Source organism: Brachyistius frenatus, unplaced genomic scaffold (assembly GCF_029030835.1).
Source record: "Brachyistius frenatus isolate BFR_SWC_R1_liver_20210118 unplaced genomic scaffold, ASM2903083v1 Contig_40, whole genome shotgun sequence".
NCBI lineage: Eukaryota > Metazoa > Chordata > Actinopteri > Embiotocidae > Brachyistius > Brachyistius frenatus.
Window position 1 is genome coordinate 2176464 of NW_027210639.1, and position 26656 is coordinate 2203119.

Consider the following 26656-nt stretch of genomic DNA (forward strand, 5'->3'; position numbering starts at 1 on the left):
TCAAGGGTGTTAAAGCAATGGACATTAACGTGCACATTGTTTAAACAACGCCACGGGACTAATGGATTTCAAAATGAATTTGTCAACACCATCCTCAGTGAATATAATTAGTCAAATGAGAGCAAAGCAGCGGAGGAGACCAGAGGAGGAGTTGGGAAGCGGTTTAATGGGCAGAAAAGGAAGTCGTCTGCAGGCTCTGTAGCTGTGAGGAATTACTGTGACTGTATGTGTGTTGAGTGATGGTTATGGGGACGAATGGGATTACCAGTGAGTATGTCAAATATGAGAGAAACACCTTATCCCCCTGAGGGTCCTCCACTTTATGAAGAATAAACAAGTTATTAGACATGCTGAAGAATCCTGACTATATATATCACTGCAGCTGTGCCATTTAGTTCTGGGACTGACAGTCTGTACTGCTGCCAGTGTCTTAATTATTACTAGATTTTCAGCATCATATTGAATGAAAAGGTGCAAGCAGAAGACGGAGAGAGGCTTATACTCGAAGGAGTCGGTACGCTTTACCTCTGTGTGTATATTATATAGTAAAGTAATAATTACAAGGCTTTGTTCTCACCTTAGTTAGTTTGGTAAATGTTCTATCAGGAAATAGTGTTAGGCTGGCGATATACTTCCTTTTTTATAACTGACAGCCCATCCCAAGAAAACAATAAAACCAACCATGAATTGATCTTAAGTAAAAGTTTAAAATTGAGCCACACTGTTGCACTAGATGGAACTTTTTTATTTGCAATTGATACAGACTGTTTTGACTGTCCCACCTACATCATCCTGGTGCTATAAAATCTCACCTTTACATTGAGCGTGTGTTAATCTGCAGCTGAAATTACTTTTGCACTTAATTTTAGTACAGCTTGTCATAACTATAGTGCCATGCTGTTAAAACATACTTAGTCTTATTAAGAATGAATCTATGAATTTGTGTTCTGATTTTTTAAAGATGAATTTCCTTCATTGGAATTACATGATTGGAAACATTTAACGTATTTCTCGATGGACCTTTTAATTTTGAGGGTTTTCCATTGAAATTCTTCTAGCCTCATAATCTTTAGAAAAACACTGTAGTTGCATGGAATTTGGTGGACAGATGGGACTTAAGCAAGAAACATACATGAGAAGAAACATACTGTATTGTCTGACCTCTATTGGTATCTACCTGTGATGATTGTCTCAGTTTTTTTTGTCCTGGTTTTGACAGATGCTTTTCTGACATTTCTCCCCAATACAATGGAGGTGAGAGGACAACTCAAACATTCAACAACAACATCACCTCTCCGCAGTAACAATGTCCCATATTGTCCAGGGTAATCCACAGATAGTGAAACTATTTCCTCTGTAAAATGTACCTCCAGTTTAAACTCTTCTTTGTTATGCCTGTAAATTATCCAAAGTAAAGGGACATTTAAAATTTTAGGAAGATTTTTGAGTTTCTTTAAATGTGATTGTTTTTTTTTTTTACTTTTTAGGTTTTTTCCCCCTAACAAATCACATTTTGTTCACTTGTTCACTGTAGGTATACACCTACAAACATAACAAAACAATCCCTGGGCAAATGAAACCAAACAATCTGCATGGCTAGATACCATTAGAGGGAAGTGTTTGTATTCTTAATGTAGATGAATCGATCCTTTAAATCATAGCGACTTGGTTCCAAATGTCCAAATCTTAAATGCATGTCTGCATGAGTCAAGAGATCAATCAAAGTGACTGGAAGGACATATTGGTCACTTTGATTGAAGCATAAAATGAACTAGTACAGTTTTATAAGTGCACTAGTTCATTTTATGCTTCTCTGGCAAAAATAAATGGTGGAGGGTGGGACAGAGAAAAGTGATTCAGAAAGGTGAACAGAGATTATAACGTGATCGTCTCTGGTCGTCACAACAGAACTGAACCTTTACACATAGTGGACAGTGAGGGTGCCGCTGTATACATTTGTTTGTATCAGCTGAGAGACTTTTTTTTTAACATTAAATTGGAGTAACTATTTTCATTATTTGCATAAAGTATGAAACATGTTCTTGTTACATTTTCTTGCTGTGGCTCCGTTGTGTGTCTGCCCTACTGGGAAACTGTCTGTGCATGTCGGCGTGCCGCTGTTCGGATTTTTGAATAACAAGAAATTTCTAGTCATGCGTACCCGCTGATTGACACAAATCATCTGACTTGCAGGTAAAAGTGTGCATATGAATTTCAGTAATAACAGTAATGTAACAGCTGAGCGCGCACTTAAACCCACACATGGAAAAAACAAAGATGTTTCTCTAAAGCGGAGATTGAAGGAAGCCTTTCAGACTTGAACTTGAAGCTGTGTCTGGGCAGACAGGGCAGCAGGGTGAGGTGGGAGTGGGCGTGTAGGGGGGATGACTGGGTGCCGCCAGAATACTAATGTCCCACTTTAGAAGTGAACCCTCTTCTCCATCCCCACATCCCCTTTGCTCTGTCGCCGTCTCTCCCTGCATCTTTTCCTCGGCGCCAGTTGCCTTCGGTCTTCTCTCATCTACCTTTTCTTATTCTTCATATTTTTTCTTACCTCTCCTGCTCCTCCCAACAGTCCCTTTCCTCCTTCCCCACTCTCCCTCCAGCTTGCCTTCTCACTCCAGTCCTCTCCTCCTTTTCTCAGCTGGCCTGCTCTAGGCTTTCCATCACCCACGCTCCCTCTCTCCTCATCCTTCTATCTAACTCTCCATCTTGTATCACTCATCAAACTCTCCCCAAGATCTCTTGCTTCGCCATTCACTTTTTAACCCCCTTTCTCCTCTCCCCTTCCCTCCCCTCCTCTCCTCTCCTCTCCTCTCCTCTCCTCTCCTCTCCTCTCCTCTCCTCTCCTCTCCTCTCCTCTCCTCTCCTCTCCTCTCCTCTCCTCTTCTCTCCTCTCCTCTCTCTCCTCTCCTCCTCTCTCCTCTCCTCTCCTCTCTCCTCTCCTCTCCTCTCCTCTCCTCTCACACACACACACACACACACACACACACACACACACACACACACACACACACACACACACACACACACACACACACACACACACACACACACACACACACACACACGCGCGCGCACGCGCATCCTTGAAAAAGTCAGCTAATTACAGGCAAGTGTCCACTCCAGCCCTTCTTAAATACCGAGCTGATTAATGAGACGGAGGTGTAGGGCCAGGAAGTCTCACCCTCGGCGGGTGGTGACACACACCCCTGTCTCTCTGCAGCTCTCTCTCTCTCACACACACACACACACACACACACACACACACACACACACACACACACACACACACACACACACACACACACACACACACACACACACACACATACACACCTCTCTTTTTTCTCTTTTACACTTCCATATGCAAATTATCAGCCATGTGCAGCTTCATTACAGAACTATGGATATCAGTGTTTTTCGGCTCACCTCCTCCCTCATGTGTCGTAACCTCTCCCCTCCACTACCTTCCAGCCTCTGTGGCAGCTTGTTGACTTCTGCTGCTTTTTTGTACAGTAACTCCTACAGACGAGAGCTAAGCGGCGAGCGCCAGCCAAAGTGGGGAAGGGAGGGGAAGGGGGGGGGGGGGTCAGGTGTAGCGGGGGCCTCCTCTGAAGTGATGTCGGCTCATTTTCTCTGCAGCGGCTCAGGCACGACTCTCCGTCGGCTCAAAATGGCCTCCGACACATCTCGATGTCTGATTTGTGTGTGTGTTTGACCCTGAGGACCGACGTGAATGCTGCAGGAGCAAGGAGATAGAGTGCAGCTGCTGCCGCTGAATGCTGACACACATGCAGAGCGGAGTACGCGTGCACGCACACACACCCGCACAATCACAATCTCGACTGGGTCAGCCAGGTTCAAAGCATTTGTATTCATGGAAGGTTTTGCATTGGCTCCACCACCTACAGTGTTCCATCTAACTGTGGGACGTGGCTTTTTACTTTCGCACTCAGAAGACCTTGGACTGTGCTGGAGTGTGTTTATGGCTGTATTTATGGCGGTATGGTGCTACCTAAGTGAATGCACCTGGCTGAATGCATTTTTCCACTTGGATCATCCTTGAAAATACTCGAGGCTCCTGTGTTTTGATGCTCAAATTGACCCTTGTGACACACCGGCTTATGCTGTGTGTCAATCCTGATCCATATACTCCTCTGTCCCCTGCACAGAATCATACGCTCACGTTCATAGTACACACACACAGTCAGGTCTTCAGTAGTTGTGTATTTCATATACAGCGCTGTGTCAACTCCCTCCTCATTTCTTCTATGTTTGTGTTTATGTCATTTTAAACTGTCAGACAACCAGACGAAACACAAAATACAAGTTTGAAATGATAAATATATCTACTGAAGCAAAAAAGTTATCTAATACAAACTGGGCATGTGATACAACTCGACTAGACACGCTCAGACCTGATTACAACCAGCGGTGGACAATCAAGTCAACCTTAGTGGACCAGAAGCAAGGTAGGTAGGTAGGTAGGTATATACTTTACTAATCCCCGAGGGGAATTTTTTTTGGGATGATGTTGGGAGAGAACAAATTATACATATACTCAAGCATGGAGTGTCATGTTGTGGGATGATTTGCTGCTTCGTGGAGCCATACTTGAGGGAAACATGAATTCTGTTATCCAGAAACTCCTGAAGGAGAATGTCTAGATATTAGTCTGTTGAGTTGAGGCCTGGGTTAAGCAGCAGGATAATGATCCCAAGCACAAAACAAATAAAGTTAAAGTTTTGAATTGTACTAGTCAATTGTCCTTGACCTGAACTACTTTGATATGCTGTGGTGGCACCTGAAGCCCTCCCATGTTGCTGCACTAAAGCAGTTGTGCAAAGAGGAGTGGGCTTAAATTCTTCCACAGTGATGTCAGAGACGGATCTCCATTTATCAGAATTGTTTAATTTCAGCTGTTGTGGCTAAATGTGGAAAAACTAGCTATTCAGTTGAGGGAGTGATTCCTTATTCACATTTGTGATTTAGGTTTTGGATAACTGTTTTGGTTCAATACTTACAATTTTAATTTTCAATGCATCTTGAGTTTCCTCAGGTTGTTTTTGGTTTATATTAAATTCTAAGGTCTGACACAGTTTAATGAGTTACAAAAATCAGAAGTCAGGAGGGGGTGGCACACTATTTCACTGCACTGCAACAACACAGGCTCATATGAAATTTACCCTTCAGTGGAAAAACACTTTAAAAGTTTGTTAACCAAAAAACATGATCAATTTACGTGACTGTTTTGACACATTCCAATCAAGTTTATGCCCCCATCATTGTTCCAAAACAGCCGTCATTAAGGCCGTAAACAATGAATGAACACTGAGTTATTTCCAAAACTTTTAGTCTTGTACTTTAATGTCTCACTACTGCATTTGACCGTGTTACTTCACATTATTGTTGGAAACTGGGTTTGTTAGGCTGGGTACAATGGAGGAGACAGGAATGAATTAATTTCCTTTAGCAATCTTACTTCCAAACAGGGTCAGCCTGAGTACCACATGGATCAATAATCAGCCCTCTTCTATTAAGTCTATACGTGCTGCCATGTTGCCACATTTGACTATGATCCCATTGATATACTTTGTCAGATAATTAGATCTCAATTCTAGTAGTCAGATTAAATCAGTTATTACATCAGCCTTTTTTTCATTGGAACTTCTAGAATTATGTGACTCATGTTAAAACACTCGTGTTCATAATGACAACTTGTCCAAAATACAACTGAGTCGTCACCAGAACAAAAGAGGTCCTGAAGTTCCTGAATTACCACCTTACTAGAAAGTTGGAAAAATCTATTTTAATATGCTGCTACTGGCCCAAAAATCTGCTTTGGTTTTTCAGTTTGCTATTTATATTGATTATGTGATTTTAGTGTATTTAGAATTTGTTTAATCCCATTTCATTGGAAAACCCTTTAAACTGCCATGAAATGTAGTATACAGTTGACCAGATTACTTTTCCTTGTCCGTTATCACCGTGACTACCTACAGGCCACCGCCTATTGTCGTGGGTCACACACTTGTACTTATGACGACAGAAGAAGTGTGTCTGGGGCAAGAACGACAAAAAACAAAAGGTGGATGAGGAGAGAATGAAACATCGGAGCTTCTGTGCAGGACGTAGTGGGCTGACCTGGCATGGCATGGCTCAGTATGGCTCAGTATGGCAGGCTCCAATGAGGCTTCACCCACCCAGGGCTCCATCCCGCCTGAGCTCAACACAATCAGGCCGCCACAGCGAAACCGACTGCAGGTTACCATGACAACCCGGAGGCACTGCCTGCATGGGACAAAGGCTGGCAGGTCCCATGTGTGTGTGTGATTGAGAGACAGAGTGAGTGATGTGTGGCAGAGCAGGCCCGGCCCTCCTGGGGCCCTCATTCGTTTGTCTCTCGCTGAGTCCACAGGAGCCCTGATGCAGCAGAGGATGGAGGTGGTGGTGGTGGTGAGGATAGGGGGAGCAAAGGGAAGGGGCTAGTCAAAGAAAGGCAACTGATGTGGAAAGAGAGGATGATGAAAAGATGCAGAGAAAGGTACAGAGTGAGAACTGAAAAGCCTGGCAGTATAAATAGAGTGAATTTGGGGGGATTTGTTCTGAGGCCATTTGTTCACTCATTCATCCATCAGTCATGTGCAATACCTCATAGAGCAAAACATGAATCTAGATTTGATTTGAAAAAAAATAAATAAACTTCACACTCTGGCAAATTAATTGCACCAATTAGTAGGGCACTCAAAATTCAAAATTTTAATAACCTGTCTACCACACAGTAAGTTCAAATGATTCGAAACAGCATTGCCTCCATGGCTCCAGGGAACGTAAGAAAACCACGACTGCACCTCGGCATTACTGAAAGCAGAAAATATTTAAAAAAAACTATTAAAAGCATATAGGTCTTGAGCATTAAATGACTCTTGGTTTATTACTTTACATTACGTTTCATTTAGCTGACGCTTTTATCCAAAGCGACTTACAATACGTGCATTTCAACCATGAGGGTACAAAACCCAGAACAACAGGAATCAAGTAAATACAATTTCTTCAAGAAAGCCAAACTACAAAGTGCTATCAGTAAGTGTCATTTTAAGTGCTACTAAAGTTCTAGTCTTCAAGTTAAAGTCGGAAAAGGTGTGTTTTTAGTTTGCGGCGGAAGATGTACAGAGTTTCCGCTGTCCTGATGTCGGTGGGGAGCTCATTCCACCATTTAGGAGCCAGGACAGCAAACAGTCGTGATTCGACTGTAGTTTATTCCTACACACACCTACTATCAGCTGTTCTAAGCAATTTGGTAGCACAAAATGGTATGCCCTTTTATTTGTTGATTTTTTTTTCCCCTTCTGCATTCAGTGTGATTTCTTTTTAATCTCTATTTTGATATTGTCAAATAGACCATATTAACTATTTATCCTCACTTTTTGACCTCAGAGGGTCAGAGTAGATGTGTTATCTTTGCAGTGTTTGACCTCCAATAACTCCCGCAGGGTTGTTTATTATCTACACCAACAACTGTAAAAGTCAACAAAGACTGGAACAATCTCTTCTTCTTCTTTTTTTTCTTTTTTATAAATCCAATTTTGTCCTTTTTCTTGTTTTGGTTTTTTTCTCTTTTTCAGGTGTAGATTACACAAACAAGGATCTGAAGAAAAACTTTGTGAGTAAACTTGAAATCACTTAAATGAATTTGAATGCTATCTTGAGTGACTCTCAGACATTATTTTAGAACATCATTTCTAATCAAGTTATCTTTCTACAAGGTTGCAGTCTATCTGCCATCAGTTGCTGTTCAGTCCCACAAGCATATTTGGATTTTCATCAGACTAATCTGTGTATTGACTTCATTTTAATCGGCCCTTCTTCTCTATTACTTAAAACTGAAGACAATAAAAGTTTCATAAAGTGCTAAAGCTGTTAGGCTGGTGTTACACCGGCTAGCCATAAAGCATATGTGAAGTGGCAGTGTTGTTTGCACCTGCCTTGTCATTTATAATCCTATAGGCAGTTTAAAGCATGCAGGCCAACTTGTACTTTGTCAGAGCAGATTGTCTGGCATGGATAAGCCTGGCTGCAGAGAGAGAGAGAGATACATAATTGCTCTTGTACAGTTTGCTGCCAAGACATCCTCCTCCCGTTATGCCTATATACACTGGCAAACAAGTCATTCAAACATGCTCACTTTTATGAGACTCTCACATAAACCACAGAGACACAGACAGAGGCATCTCCTCAGTGACACTGATTGCCGTCAGTCAGAAGAAATATGTTGACAGACTAATTCAAGTGCCAGTATCAAGAGTTTTTCATGGGGTTCCTTCATTTCCTGTCATGTCGTTCTAATGTTTTGTGTTGTCACTGTTGTTGTCTTACACTGAGCTCCATTTGTTTTCTGTCTGGCTTTTACAGGAGGCGCTCGCAAGTGCTGACCTGCGTGCGTCACACGGTCTGTCTCACGATCCCATGCCTGTCAAAACTGAGGAGAATAGGTAGTGGCTGTTTATTTAGCCTTCCAAAAACCCAAAACACAAGAGCTCAATTGTAGGGAATGGAATAAACTATATACATATATCTGCTCTAACATGAAATGCAAACATGTGAGCCAGGCAGCCAATCCAATTCATGAACCTAAAACTATCTTAATTGGCTACAACTAGCGACAGCTGTCATTTCATCGAGGCAGAATTGATGGTCGCTGGCTAGAACTGAGAACCGTGCTTTCGGCCATATCTGTCTGAATCCGGGCCCCATCGTTTCAAAACCTATGCAGCATTTTGCAATTTAAATCTGCTGTTATCCCTGTGAACTGCATATCTGCTGTGTGAGAATTGAAAGCAGGTTAACAAATGAACAATAACTCAGCAAAGAGCAGTTAATTAGCCCACATACATGTAATGTCCAGGTCAAAATTAAAAGTTTTAATTGAAGATTTTTTTAAATGCTGTATCTATAAATATATGTGCATGTGTAATTACTTGTGTTTTTAGTGTATGAACACAGTATCAAGGGAAGAATGCTTCCTTTGGATTGACTTGCAGTTTCCAGTATCTTTATGTCTCTGTCAGTGTGTGGCGTAATCATCTGTCCTGGCATAATTATGGTGTGTGCATGTCAAGGAAACTTACATCTCTGCCTGTTTGGCCTCAACGTGTGGCTGACATCTCGTTCCCCCTCTGTTTCAGTCACGGTACCCACTGTGCAGGGGAAGTTGCCATGGAGGCCAACAACTCCTACTGCGGTGTGGGCATCGCCTTCAATGCCAGGATCGGAGGTGAGGAACACAATGCAGCCTTATAGAGACTGTGGGAGGCAGTGCATTGTGGGTGTGCAGCACTGGCCAAAACTATGACATGGCATGAAAAGCATTTTCAAAAACATTTATTATAGTGCAATGAGGCAGTATAATTTTTGTACTCTAGGCATTATACAAAATACGTAATCAGTACTGTAATAAAGCAACGGTAATCCAGATGTAAATGCCAAACTGACATAATGAAAACAAATATTTTTGTTTGTTTGGTTCTGTGTAATGCTACATTAAAGCAAAAGGGCTGAATCTATAAAATCAACATTCATCGACCAGACCTGCTTTAACTTTACAGAGTCTGACTTACTGTATAATAATATTGGTAAATAAAAAATGAATAAAATTAACCCAACGATGAATAATTCAAACTCACATTTTCTGGCCCAAATTCTGCAGCGATGATTAATCCAAAAACCCAAAAACTCCCATGCCCACTGCAGGAACTACTTTTTCATGTCAATTTTTTTTTTTTTTTTTTTTTTGGGGGGGGGGGGGGGGTATTTTGCAACTTGGTATGTCATTTCAAATTATGTTAAATCAAAGGGCTGATGGCATAGTTGGTTTAGATGGAAATTCATTTTTCATGGCTTGTTAGCTGTAAGCATGAGTATTCTAAATGTTGGCAGGAAATCACAGAAAATATTTGTTGTGTGATTCTCGGTTTCTGCTGTGGTTTTATATTACAGCAGAACAGCCAAAGATGTGAAGGCATATGTCTGAGAAAATTTTCAAGATTAAGTTTTGGTTATAGGCAGAAATCTGAGATAATTCATGAAAAAAAAAGAAAGCCTGAGTAGCTATATGATTTGTAAATTTGCACTTTACTGTGCAGATATTGTGCAGTTTTTCCTGTGTATTTTGTGCTTTGGGTTTGTGTGAATGAGACACAGCACATGGTGACTGGCTGCTATTGAGCCGTGCTGACCCTATTTAACAGCTCATTTTTTAGTGGGAGCTTCAGTAATGGCTTTTTTAGTGTTGGTTGTAACATTAGTGAGGGATGAATAAACCGAATGCAGGAGAAAGACCGTTTCCTGTTGTGAAATCAAAGATCTGTATCGGATATTTTCAGAGCGCTGTAAATTAATAAGGAGTATATGATATGTTTGAATAGGAATATTTCCAGCAGCTTTCAGATCTGGATTCCTCAAAACCCAATTTAACAGTGACGTCGTCATCATGAAGCATGGAGAAAGAGAAGAGGAATCTCTTGGTTGACCTCTGACATTTGACCTCTGCTCTGTGATTTTTAATCCCTGACCCTCCTTCATTTGTCACCAGCTAATGAGCGCCTTCTGCAGAACTGACAAAAAGACAAAGAAAACAACATTATGAAACAGCAGCAGGAATCTCTCTCCACAGTTAGACTCAATTTTACCTTGCTGGATCTCTTTTCTCCTGACTCATAAACAGAGTGTGGCTGGACCCACATGAAAGTTGCATGTTGAAGCTCTGGTTGCTGGCGAGAGCTGTGCTCGCTTTCTGACATATGTTGTCTTCTTAGATGTTTTTAAATGCATGCTGAAATATATCCCATGTATGACTGCCACTCAAAATTAGTTGTCTTTTTGATTTAAAATGCATTGTAATGCAATCCAAAGAGATTATATAGGGCACAGAATAAAAAGATAAAGAGATAAACTTTGTTTTACAACACAGTCACCAGACAAACAATTTTCTTCAGAAAAATGAAGTTTGAACTGTTCATTCTTCAGCCATGTTATTTTTGTGTTGCTGAATTTAAACCATTTGTAGATGCAACAGTAGACATCAAATTAAATTGTTCTCTGTGCCGGCTTGTTTCCGATGAGACCGTTATGAAAATGTGTTTCCTCGACTGTGCTCGATTGCAGTGATGTCAGTCCAGTGGTGTACTGCAGTCTTTGTCCCATGTGCGTCCTGCGTGTTCAGCTGCTCTGAGCTTGTCAACAGCTCAGCACACAAAGACACACCCAGACAAAAACCTCACATTCATGGTACCATTTTCTACCAGCTGATATGTGACCTTGCAGTTATGACATTAATGCCAGCCTTAAGGAATAAAGCAGAATGAATGAGTCCTACCAGCTCTGTAATCCACAAACATCAATTATTTTACTCTGCTGAGTTTCTTCACAGCCATCTGAAGGCAGCAGTTGTTTGCTCCACCGACAGTCTCTTATTGAAGTAATGTTGCTCACTGTCACACAACAATTACACTCGGTACACTTGGTGGTTTATTTTTATGAAACAAGCACCAGACGGTCGCAAAATACCCTCAGAAACCTTAAAGTACACCTGACTTGTTGTTTTGATTCATTATTTTAGTTTCTACTGCAAATCAACAGGCGTGTTGGACACATTAGACGCTCCATTAGAAAAAGAATAAAAACTAGTCTGTTTGGTTTGTGAAAACAGTCAGATACAGACCGAACGAATCTTCAAAATTTCAGAAATACTTACACTATTGCAGCAGTCTGTCTCACTTCACAGGGTTTACAAAAACAGAGCCTTTTAATTTATCTACAATTTTTGAAGACATCTTAAAAACTGTTGCGACTTATCGTCTGGCACCAAACAGCAGACATACAAATAAATGTTAATGTTGCTCTATATCGGCTGGATAAATAGCCAACTGTTTTGCGGAGTCAAATTAAAAAGTGAGGATATGTCAGTGTTTAAGTGGTCAAAAAAATCGGTTATTGCAGATTAAACTGCTGTTGTGATTGCTGGCCATGTAGAAACAAAAATGTTCTCCCTAATTATCTGCTTTAATTTAACATCTTTCCTTCTTGGGATCAGCTTCTGTTGCTTAAACTTTCAAGACTGCTCCAACAAGTTCCCACACACTTTTCACAAACTTTGCACCATAAGAATCATATAAAAATAGTTAATAGCATTTGGGGTGTTGATAATGCTGGATCTCCATCCTTGTGATGATTTGTTTTGCTTCTTGGTGAAAACTGTTGCTACCTATACCTCTGCCTCTTTTCAGTAGTGGACTGACAAAATGTTACACAATATCAAGTAATCCATACTTTTGCCTCTGTATTATGTGCATATTCAACTTTGATAGCATGCTAACTTCGAGTGACACCCTCTACGATATGTCAACCAGTATTGCAAGAAGCACTGCCTTGCATGTTGTGTTACGTAGTGTAATAATGATTTAACAGTACATATTCAGTTGATCACTTTTAACTATTTTGCAGATTTTTTTAATTTGTATTTTAACAAGTGGTAATGGAGGACATACAGAGAAATATTAATATAACAAGAACACACACAGAGACAGACAGTAAAGGGATTCACACAGAGAAAACAGACACAGCTAAGAAGCAAATGTATAAACTGTCTGAGAGAAAGAAGAGCGAGGCAAACTCTGATAAAAGAGGCAGAATTAACACCCAACAACAGTGTAACAATGAGTAACAGGCAGAGCAAAAATGAGACTCTACTACAGTATAAGCCAGCTGCTGCACATGTGCTTACATTATGTTTCAGATGCATTTTCACCTCTTGTGTTGAGTCACTGTTTTTGTTGCTGCAATATCACATTACTTTTTGCTAAATAAAACCCCTTTTTGTCTGTTTTTGAACAACGCCAGGATATAAAATGCTCCTCCAGTATTGAAAAGCACAAACAGCATAAAGTTTGGTTTCATATTTTCCACAAGCCCCCCTTTCAAACCCTGATCTCTGTGACCTTTTGAATCTGTCCAGGTATCCGGCTGTTGGATGGCCCTGTCACTGACGCCATGGAGGCCACAGCTCTGACCTTCAACACTCACTTCATCGACATCTACGTCTGCAGTTGGGGCCCGCGGGACGACGGGGCCGAGATGGACGGGCCGCACAGCCTGACAGAGCGAGCCCTCCAGCTAGGAACACGCAAGGCACAGCTTTCATCTCCAAGTTCACACTGCTGTCTGTCAGACGTAAAGCCAGCAGTCTCACTGTCAGTGCAGCTGACAGAAGGACGAAATGTCGAGTGTTCAGATTTCATAGCCCGATTAATATTAAATCATATTTCCTAATTTATTAATAGCTTACAAAATGTATATTAGTCTGCGGTACATTAGAAGAAGAGTTTAGCCACTATATTAACCCCTTTTTAATCTGATAGTTCCAGGTACTACATGATCACAAAATAACAAAGTGCTAGCGAGTGAATTCAAGAACTAAATCTAAGAGTAGAAGAATCATTCGTGCAATCCTTTTTCTGTTTTCACTGCTTCTAAATAAAAGTGAAAACATTAAATGACTCCAATATTGGATTTAAATAAAAAATGTTGGCACTCTGTCAGACATAATTTCAACACCCAGGGAAAAAAAACAACTTCTTTACATTTGCTGTGCCTGTCACCACGGCAACAATCTTCAGCCTGTTTTATGATCATTGATTCATAATTTAACCAGACACGTTTTTTTTCCCTCTTCTCTTCTCGACAGCAGCCTCTCCTTATGTTGCTCTTTTAAAGCTAGTTAGGAAGTTTAACCACACAAAACTGTATTTTAAGCATCAATAAACAGTACAAGAAATTAACTAATACTCATTCTAGTATCACAGTGCCTGCCAACAGGACCATCCTACAGCGCTACTGGTTTACTTTTTGGGTCCATAAATCAAGACGGAGGAACAAAATTGAAGCACTGAGATTCAGTCTTGACCTTGAAAACACATATCTGTGATAAAATATTCAAAACGCAAGGTTCACTCACAAGCTTTCAGAAGTATCCCAGTTATGATCGAAAGGTAAAGAAGCCTGTATGTGAACCTTGACTTTAGAATATTTTATTAGATCTGAACTTTGAGCCTGGTTGACGTGTGGTAAAGAAAAATAGGACTATCAGAAAAATGAAATGGAGAAAATATTGGTGAACATTGGTGAAAACGGAGAAAGTCGGGCATCCATAGCACAGCTTCAAGGACTTTAGCACTTTATCGTCATGTTATAGTTACATTTCCAGTCCCAGTCTGGAGAATCCCTTTAAATCAAGTCTTTCTTCTCAATTTCTGTCTTTATCGTCTAAATTTTTTTTGAAAACATTGCCACCAACTTCCTTCCTCTCAGCTTTAGTTATCTTTACTCACTAACGGCCCTGATTTTCAATTATTTGTTTGTACAGTTATTTGTTTTTGAGATCAAGTGACCATCACAACAAAGTAAATCCCTATTTTTATTTCAGCTTCTTGTGGCTTGAGGTTGCGTTGGTTTTTGCTGGGCTTTATGATAATTTTTTTGTATACATATGGAATATAATAATGAAAATTACAGCCTGAAGCACCTCACATGAAAATAGCTCAAAAAGAGAACTTTATTAAATTAAATTAGATTAGAGTGAAGAAAAATGAAAGTGTGTGTCGTTAGTTCACTCAAAAGAACAACTTTCCAATATAAATGCTTTCTTGAAATCTTCCTTTTACACTATAGACAATTCAGTTGTTACACTTTTGTTTCTGGTATAAATACATCATGTTCATAAGTATGTGACATCTGAAAGGTTCTGCTGACCGCCAGATGGAATTTTTTTTTCCTCACTTTGACGTGCCTCTGTGTGTTTTCTCAGGGCCGGGGTGGGAAGGGCAGCATCTTTGTGTGGGCGGCAGGTAATGGTGGAATGCAGCACGACCACTGCGGCGCAGACGGTTATGTTAACTCCATCTACAACATCGCCATCGGCGCTGTCAGTCAAACCGGGAAGCCCGCCTTCTTCGGCGAGCCCTGCCCTGGAGTGATGGCCGTCACTCTGACTGGGGCCAGCGTGGGAGCCGCACTACCTTTGGTTAGTATGTGTGTACCGCCTAACACATCTACCAACAGTGTTTATCGTTAATGAGCGCATATATATATATATATATATATGTGTGTGTGTGGGGGTGTGTGTGTGCCAGTAGCCCTGCTCTTTGGCTCCTCTGAGCTGTGAGAAGCCTGTTAAAGAGCAGCCACTGGTGTGATATTTATAGAGACCTGCCAAATGACCTGGGTGACTGCTGGGCGCACACACACACACACACACACACACACATGGAGACACACAGAAGCAAACGGGTGTTAATTGGAGGTAAAGCGATGCTGTAGTGGCTGAGGAGGACAGAGGAAGAAGCTGAAGTGTTGATGGCGGAGGTAACACTAAAAAGCCAGGAAGAAACGCAGTGGCAGCTACAGGGCTACAGAAACAGAAAGGCCAATTTTATCAGTGTGACATCACCTTTCTCTGCAAGGATGCTGGCCCTTGTCCACCTCAAATTAGAAGGTTGGACCAGACACAAGTTGTTTTTATAATTATCATGACTGTAAAATTGTGCTGACATGTTCTAATGACAGAACAAACGGCTGCTGATACAGTAGCTGATACAGTGTGGGAACACTGGCTGCAGAGGGGAGTAATTACATGGAAAAGCTCTCATGCACTTTTCCTCTTACCCTGTACGCTGATATGACATCTATATGTTGTAACTTAAATGGTTTGTGGTTCCTTCAGGTGACTCTGACCAGCGTTGGTGACGGGTGTGTCACACACTTTCCAGGAACATCCAGCACTGCTCCGATTGCTGCGGGAATTCTGGCTCTCGCCTTGGAAGTGAAGTGAGTGTTTATCTTTCTGGTCATACTACACACCAGTAATATTCTAACAATACACATGATAACTTTGACCGTCTGAGTCATCAGCTTTGTGGTTTTAAATTTGATTTCTTGTCATGGCTTTGATGAGTTGTATTGTAATGTGTTATATTTTACATGTTATATTTTACTATATTTAGGATCTCTCTCCATGTACTGTATATCCCTCCTCAACATTTCTTCTTTGTCTTCTTTGACTACTCCAGAAATTAGTTTCCCATCAGCCTTTCAATGCTTTCAATATGCAGTTAAAACATATCAAAACTTCAGCTGTGTTTATTCTGGTAGCGCAGGACCCTTCTCCTGTTTTGTGCTGTAAAGCAGATGGCAAAGCCGGTCTGTCAGTCGGTCAGTCATTCCAGCACTTTGGTTGAGACTGATATATGTGAAAAACTATTGGATGGATTACGATGACATTTGACATTCACGGCGGCCATGTGGTGAATTCTTAATGATTGTGATGATCCCCTGATCATTACTATGCACTACAAACAGGTCAAAGTTTTAACCTGTCCAGTGAAATATCTCAACATCTGTGATAAATTAGCACCAAACGTTTTAAACAATAGTTTCTAATGACTTCATTGATCCCTTTATTTTACCATCAGATATCAATTTCAATTTGTTCAGTCCAAAAACATAACAGCCAACAGCCTCACCCTTTACTTTGGGTTAAATGCTAAATATTAAGTAATAGCATGTTAACACACTAAACCAGGGGTCTCAATTTGTTGTTTGTACTGGCCAATTTGTTTTTGTTCACATAAAAGAAGCTCATTTAGCTGGTTAGGGTGGAGCTCAGCTATGTGAATAAATGTTACGAAACATGAGTTGCTCTCGGACACTTTCCTTTTGTCAAAGCCGCTCTCAGAGGAAAAAGGTTGGAGACCCCTGCACTAAACTAAGATGATGAGCTTGGTAAACAGTATGTTCTCTATCTTATACATGGCACACAGCAGCAAACGCAACACAAGTGTCTTTGCTAGTTTCAGACCAACGCAGTAGCCATTTTCCCGTTCTGCGGCCATGTTGTTTAAATAACAAATATCCACGTACCCATCTGAGCGCCATCGGGAGTGTTGGTTTTAAAATGAGGGGCAGTCAGGCACACTGCTGGTGTATTGCTATCTTAAGGCAGTGGAAACCAATGTGACTACATAAGCGTGCGCACAGTGCGCCGAAAGTCTGCTTGTTACACACAGGGACATGCAGCGGTGTGAAAACATGCAAAAGATTAGAAATAGTAAGTTTATAGTGGGAAAGATTCTCACTACATCTGTTTGCTCAATTAGCACATGAACAGATACATTTTCCTCTGCAGAAAAGGTTTCTCTCCTACTTCCTGACAAATCCGCCACACCTGGCTCTTAATGGGAAGGAAGACGACACTCCAAACAGTTGATTTAATTTTATGTCCAAAACACACCTACAATTTGTTAAGAGACTAAATGCAACCCCTTTAAGCCATGCGCCTCACACTCAGATTGTCCGCTGTTAAACCATTAAAAGTGGATTTGGACACGCCTCGAATTTACCTGAGCCATGCGCTTCAGATTGGGCGCTCAGATCGATACAACAGAGCTACCTGCTAAACATCAGAGTGTGAACATCGTCATTGGGAGCTTGTTTGGGCGGCACGGTGGTGCAGTGGTTAGCATTGTGGTTAGCATTGTCGCCTCACAGCAAAAAGGTTCCGGGTTCGAATCCGGTCCTGGGCCTTTCTGTGCGGAGTTTGCATGTTCTCCCTGTGCTTGTGTGGGTTCTCTCCGGGTTCTCCGGCTTCCTCCCATCATCCAAAAACATGCACCTCAGGTCAGGTTACCTGGCGCCGCGCTAGTGGCAGCCTGCTGCAGCAGCTCCCCCCTGAGAGCCCCCCTGCTGTAGTGAAGAAATTTCCCCTCGGGGATTAATAAAGTGAATAAAATTAAATTTAAAAAATTGTTAGCATTCTGACGTGAGCAGGAGGTCTAAAGCTTTAACTACTTACACAGAGCTACCGGTATTGCTATGTTCTTATTTCATTAGCGTTTCACTTCCCTAGACATGTATAGTTGCCAGAAAATCTGAAAAACAAAGGTCCATTTGTGCTGAGAGCACAGTGGCTTTGTCCTGTTTTGTGCAGTAAGGCGGTATACTTTCTGCTTTCGCTCAAAATAGCAGATTCATTATTTTCTTTCTTAGTCACTGTTGATTGTTTTTGCAATTATGAAACAACTATCTTTGTATAAAATGTCAGAAAAATCACAGTTTCATTCAGTTTCATTTGACATTTTGAAAATGCTTCTTTGGTCCAACCATCTGCCTAAAACCTTAAAAGAAAGCCAACGTTTTACATCTGTTTTTTTATAAATGACTTTAACAATTACTTAATCAAGATTTTTAAAGGTTAATTTTCTATCAATTGTTTAATCAACTATTTTAGCACCAAAAGAGGAAGACAGCAACACAAAAATTCTCCACTTTTGAGCCTCTCACCTCTTCTTTCCTCCCAGTTTCCCTTCACTCCATTTATGTTTTTAGTCTCTTTGATGTTGATCATTGTTTTCTCTCTGTCTTTGTTTAAACCTGCAAATATATCTCCTCGTGCCTTTTTCTTCCTCTCCCTCCTTTGTCTCGTCTGCCACTTCCTCCTATTTCCCAAGCCCCCTTTTTCTTCATTCCTCTTAACTCGCCAGCTGTCGGTGTGGCCTCGGGCCTGGTGTTTTGTGGCGGTATCAGTGGCGTCTACGCCTCCTTCATGTTATGGATGGTAGTAGAGGCCAGCTTTACTGCTCCAGCTGTCATGCCACAGCGTTCTCAGTCTCAGTCGCTTGGCTGTAAAATGGAGCGCGGGTCCCCTGGGCGAGGCGACTCCCAGGACATTACTGTTAAAGGCTTTGTCGTGACCCGCTGCTACTGACTAAACTATATATCACCTCTGTTGCTCAGACCAGCAGCATTCTGCTCACGTCTTCATGGAGCCGGCTTCTCTCTCTCTCTCTGTATGTATCTCGCTCTCTCTTCCTTTCGCTCTTTCTAACACTTGCTCATTCTGTCTCACTCTTTCTGCCTACATTTCACACTAACACACACTCATATATTCTGTTTCTTACACATGCAAACCTGGATTGTTTTTGGGTTTTTTTCTCCTCCCCATTCATCAGAAACAACCTGCTTCCTGTGTAGCATCCACAACTACTAACTATTTGTATACGTCGTACAGACATTAAGATGCATGTATCTATTTTCTATATGCCAATAAACTATTTCCAGAACTATATTTTGTACTTTCTCTGAAACATTAAGATTAAACCTCAAAATTCATATAAAATGTATGATAATTTATAATGCTGGTTTATTTCAACTCGTTTCCCATTATTTTGGCTATTGTGACTCGCTCTCTTTACCTCCGTTGTGGAGATTTGATAAAACGAAGAGTCAGACAAAACTGTGTAAATGACGTTTATTTGGGCAACTAGTGTGAGCACCTTTCTAAAATTTTTTATTTTATATTAAGCATTTTAACTGTTTGCTTTTGACTCTTATAACAAGTAAATATGACTTTACCACCAGGAGCAGCCATTTTTCTAACTATTAGGAATCTCTATCTAGAGACACTTGTACAGTTAACACAATGGCCCGTCAATGGGAAATAAGTTCAAGGATAAAGGGAATTTTTCATAAATCATAGGTGTCATCTGATGAATAGTTACAATCTCAAAGAACTCTTTTTTTTTGTTCTCTTTGGCGGCACTTAAGACGATAAGTGGTAACAGTATTGTGTTTTTGTACTTTACTTGTCAGCGATCCAAACAGTTTTACCTGTGTGACGTCAGTGAGTTGACAGTTGAAGAGTGAGCCTGTTGCAGTAGCTCCTCCCACCCCTACTGTACTGATGAGTTATTATTGTTTGACTCAATGAATTTGTGTTTAGAAATACTGCGCTGTGAGAGTGGCAGTCAGTCTGTCCCTCTGTTGTTCTCCACTGAAATATCTCAACAACTGTTAAATGGATTTCTGTGAAATCAGCACTCCATTAGATAACAAAACCAGATGGTGATCCATTGACTATTCCTTTCCCAGCGTCATCATATGGAAATTTCAGTTTGTTCACTTTGTTTATGTCAAAATACCTCATGACTTTTTTCAGCTGAATTTATAGTTAATTATCAAGTGTTAGCATTTTAACTCGTTCAACTAATATGGCAAAAACATTATATCTGCAAAACATGGCAAAAACATTACATATCTGCAAAACATGAGCACGTTCTCCGGCTTCCTCCCATCATCCAAACATTGCCATTGAGAGCCCCCCTGCAAGCGGGGATTAATAAAGTGTATAAAATTCTCAAAAAAATTAACTCTCTTATCACCAAATTTAGTAGCAGATCAAAATCACCGGTCCAACTTACACCTACTCTACTGAGACATATGCCATGATTTTAAAGCTTCCTCTGCACATTTGCTTTATTTGCACATACATGCAGCATCACTGAAAACAAATCTTCCCATTCCTTCTACGGTGTGATCCCTCTGTCAATCATTTTGTTATGTCCGCCTGAATGTTTTCTTCCAACTCCACTCTTGATTGATGATTGATTAATGTTTCTGTGTTCAGAGACATACTTAGAGTTTTCCTCCTGCCGTCATCTTTGTTACTTTGTTAAATCGAGATTGGCAAAATGCCAAAAGTTGTGATAAGATTTCATTTTCATTGACTTTTTTTTATGTGAATGTTTTCTGCTGCGAACATCGACTTTGCAGTGCTGATACAAAATGGTCTCTCTGCGTTGTTGTCTATGTTTTTAGCCTTCAGTGTGTTCCTGCCCGAACAGTGTTGGGGTGTCACTGTCTATCTGTCTCTCTGACACTCTGTTGGCCTGTCTGTCCGTGTTTCCGTCTGTCTCCATCCATCCGTCTTGACACCTGTCTAACAAACCATCAGGATGAATCAATTCTTCCCTCATCCTGTTTGTCAGTCTTTCTGTCTCTGACTGTTTGTTTGTTCACTTTATCACCATGTCAGCCTCTCTGTCACTTTATCTCTGTTTTTCTTCATTCATTCATCAGTCTGTCTTTACTTTCAGGGAGCTGAACATTTTGGCTTTGCTGTGATTCCACCTGCAGGTGTCCATCCTTTTTTTAAGTTTAGTTTATTTGGGCTGTCTGGAAAGATGGATGGTCTGCCCCTTCACCCCAGTTGCTCCGTTCTGCAATCAGATCAACTGTATTGGACAAGTTCGTTCATCCAATCACACAGCAAAAAGTAAAACTATAAATGATCTTTTAACCTCTTTTATCAGTTCGGTCAGTTTAGTCATTGATCCGTCCCTCTCTTGTACTTCATGCTAATTTCATGTCGACTAATGGGTTATTTGCATTATTCAAAGTCAAATGAATGATTTTGGCAGAACAGGTTCTTAATTAATTTTATGTCGCTGTGATTTACATTCAGAAAGCATAACGATGAGGTTTATTTTATTTTATCTTAAGTACATTCAAATGACTGAACATTTAGAACATTTCACAGCTGTTACCTTCTTATCTGTTATATATGTATGTGTAGTTTTCATGTCTGTGTCTGCCTGGCATGTAAATATCTACCCACAAGGTTGTGCTCTGATATTGAAAACTCAAAGAGATTAAATATTATTAGTTAAAATAATCTGCACTGTAAAACAATATCAGTGCAGGCAGTTTAAAAACCATGTCATGTCAATCTAAAGTTTTATTCCCTTCTTTAAATTTGTCTCTTTCTGTCTCTGTCCACTGAATGAATAAGAGGTATAGTGTATGTAACATGCTCTGTGGGGAGTTTAAAGAGTAATCGGCCGGTATTCTCACAGGGGCGTGTATATGGAAAAGTGAATCCACTCGTTCTAATTGGTCTTAACTCAACCACCGACACACACACACACACACACACACACACACACACACACACACACACACACACACACACACACACACACACACACACACACACACACACACACACACACACACACACACACACACACACACACACACACACCTCAGTAGCAACGTCTCCTGTGCAAATGCGAGTCATGAAAGGTTACTGTCAAATATGACCTCTAGCGAATACATACTTACCAGAGGTGGTTTATATGACCTATGTGTGATCATATTGCTATTATACATACTGTATAGTATGAGATCTTCAATATTAACATGCCTGCAAACCTCCCTTCCATTGTACCACGTCTCTTCTCCTTAGATAATCTAGCTGCAGAACATGAGCCATATTCTCTCTGAAATTTGTTTCATTTCTAAAACACTGACTGGTTCAATCACAGCAGAGGGTCGTTGATAACCATGTGCCTTAAAGACACACACAAACAAAACAACCTGTTCTTAGAGCTCCAGAGCAAAGCTACAGAGAGGAGTGGAGTACAGATACTTAAAATCACTTACAAATGTTTTTTTGATGGATATCAAGACTGCAAATAAAACTCAGAAAAAGTGTAAAATATGGGTCCTTTAATGTGTCTACCAAACTTAAAGAGAATACTTGTCGATACATTTTGTTGAGAAATGAAAATGTCAGCTTTTGGTGGGACTAAAGGAAATGTCAGGGCGTCAAATATGATTAAAAGCAATCCGCTGTGTGATAGAACAACTTTAATCAGGCTGAGAGTTAATCTTTAGTGACCTCAACAAATCAACAGAGGATAGTATACAATAGGGTGCATTTGTCTCCTGAGTTTACAGTAATTGGATGCAGTCATATTGTATGCCAAACTATCACCAAAATATCACATATTATGGAGAAAATATGATCAAATGTGTCTTAAAGTGGTGAAAAAACAGCATCTGAACATCAGGGAGAGATGGGCATCAAAAAATGCATGCAGTTGTACGCATACAAGTGCAATACAATATGTTCAAAGGCTTAGAGCATAATTCATATAAGACTATACACTATATACACTGCATAAGAAGGGATCCAAAGATATTTATTTGCATGGATTTTGTACATGTACAAGGATTTATATACACACAAACACACATTGTATAAGTGCACAACTTGTTACGCAAAGAAACAAACATGCACATTCAATATATTGTCATAACCACATGCATAAACCAGTTATGTTGAGATGGACTTGCACACACAGCAATATAAACCAGCAAATAGAGACATACAGATAAAAACTGCCCATGGTGTCCCAATTTTACCAACACACACACATGCGTGCGTGTGTACTCATGTACTCATTAACCACGGAAATCAGGGCTGGTGGAGTGTGTTTAAAGGAGATTGCAGGCATGCAGTTATTGGACTTTGCCTAATTGATAAACCCATTAGTAACACTTGTTCAGATAACATGGGATGAATCTCAGTCTGCTCACAGTCACTCCAAATGGGTTCATTTAGGCTTAGAGTGCAGCACATTAAGAGAAGATTACAGAGCGACATGGAGCTCCTTACAGTCCACGCCTCGCTACTGTGAGATTGATAGAGACGAACTAAGGACAGCTACAGAGGTAACACAGGACCTCTCACTCCACAGGGTGGAGACACTGTATCCATGGGTGTAACTGGGCAGCAGTTCTTTGTCTCTCTCTTTGTGTATTTTCCTGTCTGTATGTGTGTCTACACGGGTTTTTGGGTAGTTATGCAAAATTAGACACCGGCTGATATTATCCTACTATGTATTTTTCTCTGTATGTGTGTGGATCTGTGCTTCTCTGTATGTGTACATCCACATGTGTCTGCGTTTCTCTATCTTTCAACTAAAGCTACGATGTAGCTTCAGCAGATCTTAATGCAAAGTGTCCATTCAGAAGAAGCGCCGCCTGGGATGAGACAGTGGGGTTTAAAATGCTGCTTGTCTTGTACCAACACATTATACCCTGCTGACTAACAAGCGCCACTGTTAGTGATTTATCCTCCAGTTACTGCATCGAGGAAAAAGAACAAGGAAATTGGACGTGCAGAGCTTCAGTAAAGCAAGCATCAGGGTGACTGTAAATGCCTCAATCTCTTCTGGCTGCAAATACGTCCATGATGCATGATGGAGTGAAGCTCATATCAGTTTGTGTTTAGCTACTCCCGATGTTTCAAATGAAACCTTTTCTAGCCAATGAATTACAAATATTTCATGTTTCTTGCCTTTTGTTGGAGATCAGGTTTAGTCATGCTAACAGCGAGTCTGTATTGTAATGTCACTCTTGCTGCCTGTCCACCACTTTGGACCACGCGTGTTTTCGGTTTATGTGCAGTAGTTTTCAGAAGGTTTCACTGTTTTGGTCTGCACCAAAATATCTTAACAACTACTGAATAGATCACGATTATATTTTGTACGTATAGCATCAGCATGGGGTGGACAATTGTGGTTTGGGATGAATTGTCAAATTTGGCACACATTTATGTCACCCTTATGAATTGTAATAACTTTGGTGATCCCATGACTTTTTTATCTGGAGCCACCATTGGATCAGAGGTTGTTTTTTTTTCCAGCTGTAGTTCATGTTCAGTACTAATTAATATATGTTAACATGGGAAACTTTATATTTGCTAAGTATTGGCATTGTAACTAGCAATGTTACCATGTTATCATGCTAATGTCGAGACTCATGTTTTAAACTGAACATGTTAAAGCCACAAGATCATAAATAATAAGTGTGTATTTAAAAGTACAATGATGTCATTTTCTAAACGAAAACATTGACAAATACTTTGTGTGTATTTAGAATAACATTTTAGACCATTTTCTAAAACTATGTATTGAACACAAGAAATCAAAATTCATACAGACAAGATTAGATTCAACGGTATTGCCATCACACACACAGCACTGTAATTACTAGTTAAACAATGTGGAGTTTAGCATGTTACCAGATAGGCAAAACAGTTACATACAGATATAAAAATAAACTAACATGTAAGGTAAAACACAAACCAGCGGGATCGTGTTTGAGAGAATGGAAGCAAATATACTGTTTTTTCACAATAATTTTTTTATAGCAGCTATATAATGTTACCAACTGCAACATGTCATGAAGTGAATACAAATTTGTAAAATTGTGTTGAATTCAGTACAAATGTCACCTGAAAATATGGTTTGTAATAGTATTCATAGATCCAACAGTAAATCAGCCAAATTCAAACCAACAGAACCTTCTTTTATTCTCCAGACGACAGTGACTGGGTGATATCTAATTTGTAAAAGGCAATTTTTCTAAAACTGATAACCAGCTCTGTTCTTACACCACGTATCTTCACTCGTCTTTACAGCTTACGGCATTTGCAAACATACAGTATGTTTTAAGAAGAATTATGTGGCTTGTGCTCCCCACAGAATTTCATTTTCGACGGTTGTTTACCAGAAAAAAATTGTGGAGAATGATGCGTCTAAATGATCGAGAGCTGACAGTGTTTTCCTCCAGGTCCTGATCTCTCTCTTTCTTCACCCCTCCATCTTTCTGTCTCCTCGATTGCCCATCTTTGGCGTTCTCTCCCCTGGGCTGGACACTTTGTCCTTACGCTCCCTGTCTCCTTCTCCTCATGCCAGTCCTCCTCCTCCTCCTCCTCCTCCTCCTCCTCTGCCTGGGCCCAGTGTGAGTGATAAATTATTCGTGGGCATGCTCGGAGGGCCCAGGGCTGCTCATTCCTGCACACAGAGGACTAGCATTGATCCAGCCTGTGGTTCAACTTAATTGGAAACCCAGTTACACCAGCTACAGACACACTCCCACACACAAACACAGAGCGCACACACACATGCACGAACACGCACGAACATGCACTCCCAGACGCGGCATGTACGGTAAAGCCGCATCAATACACACATATGGACCGTTGTACAGGACAGTAATACACCCGTGTATAGGTGCATTACGAATGTCAACATAATTACACACCACACAGACACACACTCAATCCCCACATGCACTCATGCATTAAAGTGTTACAGAATTAACATCTGCCTAAGTAGCAGCTACACTATAGATGTTTTACAGCCACTGTGCACACACAGAAACACACACACACACAACATCAAAACTCAGGAATTCATGCAAGCACATGATCTGAAATAGAAGAGCAAGTAGATGGACACAAACCTCTGCGTGTGCCTATACACACACACACACACACACACACACACACACACACACACACACACACACACACACACACACACACACACACACACACACACACACACACACACACACACACACACACACACACACACACACACACACACACACAGTCCACAGTGGAGCAATATGGAGGCCCAGGTTTATCGATTGGACTGAGACACTGACTATCATACAGCTAATAGATTACATCAGACACATCGGAGCCGCCCAGTCAATGAGGCCTGATCCTATTAACTGGGGATTTGTAAACAGTTGTGTGCTCACTGTGACGGCTGCTGTGCTGCTTTGTGAGCCTTGGTGAGGGGATGACGGCTGGAAGGGTCTGGGGGATGCTCGTTTTACGGCTGCCCTCGGCCCCTGACGACCAGCAATCGGCCAGTTCCCACTTCTCTTCCTATTGTTGCTGTTTCTCTTTCTGAAGAAGACTTTTTCTGCAGTTGTAAGTGTGCAGTAATGAAAACAGCTATCACAGAGTTAGACATTCAGTGGCCGCAAACATGATTCTTTTGCTGGATTTTGTCCGAATTGAAAATCCTCGTGTTATTTTATGGTGCAGGAGTTATTGTATGTCTGTTGTATTTAACACCGGAAGAAATCAGTGCGGCATTCTTTCAGAAAGATTTTAGCT

The 26656-nt window shown here is 40.7% G+C and overlaps 1 protein-coding gene across 1 annotated transcript in view; it reads left to right on the forward strand.

Annotated features, from left to right (window-relative positions):
• The window catches only part of LOC138622960 (furin-like protease kpc-1), a 185976-nt gene that overhangs the window by 94434 nt on the left and 64886 nt on the right, over nt 1-26656 (forward strand). The window contains exons 7-12 of the mRNA XM_069702155.1: nt 7629-7666; nt 8416-8495; nt 9189-9277; nt 13016-13188; nt 14864-15079; nt 15779-15882. Coding sequence (XP_069558256.1) covers nt 7629-7666; nt 8416-8495; nt 9189-9277; nt 13016-13188; nt 14864-15079; nt 15779-15882 — 700 coding nt within the window. The remainder of the gene's footprint in view (nt 1-7628; nt 7667-8415; nt 8496-9188; nt 9278-13015; nt 13189-14863; nt 15080-15778; nt 15883-26656) is intronic.